This window comes from Merops nubicus, unplaced genomic scaffold (genome assembly GCF_000691845.1).
Source record: "Merops nubicus isolate BGI_N331 unplaced genomic scaffold, ASM69184v1 scaffold28506, whole genome shotgun sequence".
NCBI lineage: Eukaryota > Metazoa > Chordata > Aves > Coraciiformes > Meropidae > Merops > Merops nubicus.
The window spans coordinates 1-1,961 of record NW_008617388.1 but is presented as its reverse complement, the minus strand read 5'-3'; the positions used below and the strand labels follow the sequence as shown (position 1 = coordinate 1,961).

At 64.3% G+C, this 1,961-nt stretch overlaps 1 protein-coding gene across 1 annotated transcript in view; it reads right to left on the bottom strand.

Moving 5' to 3' along the window:
- Positions 1-1,293, bottom strand: part of LOC103775668 (intestinal-type alkaline phosphatase-like) — a gene marked incomplete at its 3' end in the record, with an annotated part of 6,288 nt that extends 4,995 nt beyond the window's left edge. The window contains exons 1-6 of the mRNA XM_008943138.1: positions 1,284-1,293; positions 978-1,093; positions 730-904; positions 468-640; positions 260-394; positions 111-180 (exon numbers count right to left, since the gene is read on the bottom strand). Of these exons, the coding sequence (XP_008941386.1) occupies positions 111-180; positions 260-394; positions 468-640; positions 730-904; positions 978-1,093; positions 1,284-1,293 (679 nt within the window). The remainder of the gene's footprint in view (positions 1-110; positions 181-259; positions 395-467; positions 641-729; positions 905-977; positions 1,094-1,283) is intronic.
- Between the last annotated feature and the right edge of the window lie 668 nt (positions 1,294-1,961).

Here is a 1,961-nt window from a genome sequence, read left to right as displayed (position 1 = left end):
GAGCAGGGTGGGTGGGGTCTGTGCTGCGGCTGCCACGGGCCCCCACCAGCACTCCCAGAGCGGTGAGGAGGAGGAGGTGCTGCTGGCAGTGTGGGCAGTAATGCTCTCACCCATCAGGTGGCTCACGGAGTCATCCTCAACTGCGTCCAAGCCCTTCTTGTCCCAGACATAGCGGGCGCCCTGCCAGCAAGAACAGAGACGGTGCCAACGGCACATGCCTCGTGCCCGGCATCACGTCTGCTCTGCCCCGGCATGGTACCTGCTTGGCGCTCAGCCATTGGGCAATCAAGTCAAGGCCGTCCTTCCTGGTGCCATTCTGAGCCGAGTCCTCCGGGTACTCAGGGTCTGGGGTCCGCTTGGGGGTCATGTACATCCGCCCGCCGCCCAGGATCACCTGTGGGGGAGCTCAGCAGACCCTCCCAATGTTGCCGGTGCCCCCTCCCTCCCACGCCCGCTCCCCAGCTCACGTTGATGTCCGTGTTGTGTACCAGCTGGTAGGCGATGTCCTTGCAGCCCTCCCGCAAGGCCTCCTTGGGCATGTTGGCATCGGCATACCAGCTCCGGCTGGCCGAGTGGGCATAGGCCGCACCGGGGGACGCGTGCTGCACGCGCGTGGTGGTCACAATGCCCACTGACTTGCCTGCAGCGTGGGCAAAGGGTTCACAGGGAGCCCATCCAGCCCTGCATGGCATGGCATGGCCATGCCCGTGCCAGTGCCCTGCCCCAGACCTGCCAGCCTGGCCCGGTGCAGGACGGAGTCCACCTCGTTGCCAAAGGCGGTGCGGCACTTGCTGTAAACGGCCGCCCCGCTCAGCCCCAGTGTCTTGGCATTGGTCTTCACCCCACAGAGGTAGGCTGTGCCTGTGCCAGCGCTGTCGGGCACCTGCCGGTCGATGGTGTAGGTCTGGAAGCAAGCGGGGGCTGGTGCCATTTTGGGCAGGAGCAGCACAGCCTCTCTCCCATGCTGCCTCACTCACCTTGGCCAGGGCCACGTGGGGAAAGGTCTCCATGGCCAAGACACTTTCCTCTCCCGAGCTGCCGGCCAGCTGCCCCTTGTAGATCCGAGCTGCTGACATGGTGGGCAGCCCCATGCCTGTGGGCACAGCGGAGCTATGGGGAGGCAAGGGGCTGGGACCAGGGACAGTCTGGCCCTTCCCAGGCATTGCCTAGGGCCAGCTCGGGAGGATGGTACCAGGGCACCTGCACCAGCCCCATCTTCTCATGGGCCCTGTCCCTTGGCTCCTGTGGAGCCATGGGGCCTGGCTGGGCCTTGGGGCACTCACCATCGCCCATGAAGAGGATGATGTTTTTGGCCCGCTTTGCTGCTGGCTGTAGTGCCAGGGCCAACTCCAGCCTCCTCCTGGCTGCCTCATTCCAGTAGCCTGGGGTCTTCTCAGCATCTGATGGTGAGAGAAGAACTGGGGGTGTCGGGTGGCACGAAGGTCCTAAGGGGCCCCGGGCAAAACAACTCCCTCCCCACCACAGTGTGGCCACCTCCAACCAAGGCAAATTTAGCTGCTCTGAGCCCCTTCACGGGGGCATTGGAGGGGCCTGTTGGGGATCATCCCAGTCTTTGGCAACTCCAGCATTGCCCAGAGCCCATCTGCAGAGGGGGAAACTGAGGCACAGCTTGGCAGGGAAGTTCCTCGTGCCTCTCAGCAGAGGGGATAAGGTGCCCAAGCACCAGCCCCCCGCAGTGAGTGTGCCATGTCCAGGCAACCACGGCTGGCTGCAGCTATCCTGCTGCTTGAGCCAAAGCCACTGCCAGGGCCCAAGGGGGCAGCAGGGCTGGTGGGGACAGGGCCTGCTTTGGTGGGGTCTGAGACAAATCATTCACAGGTTGGGGTCTCCAACCACTCTGAGGCGCCCAGGAGGGTTTGCCTTTGCTCGTATCCCATGGGAAGGCGACAGGGTCTCTGGAGACCCCCAGGGAAGTGGCACGAACCCCAGCACCCCTCTGC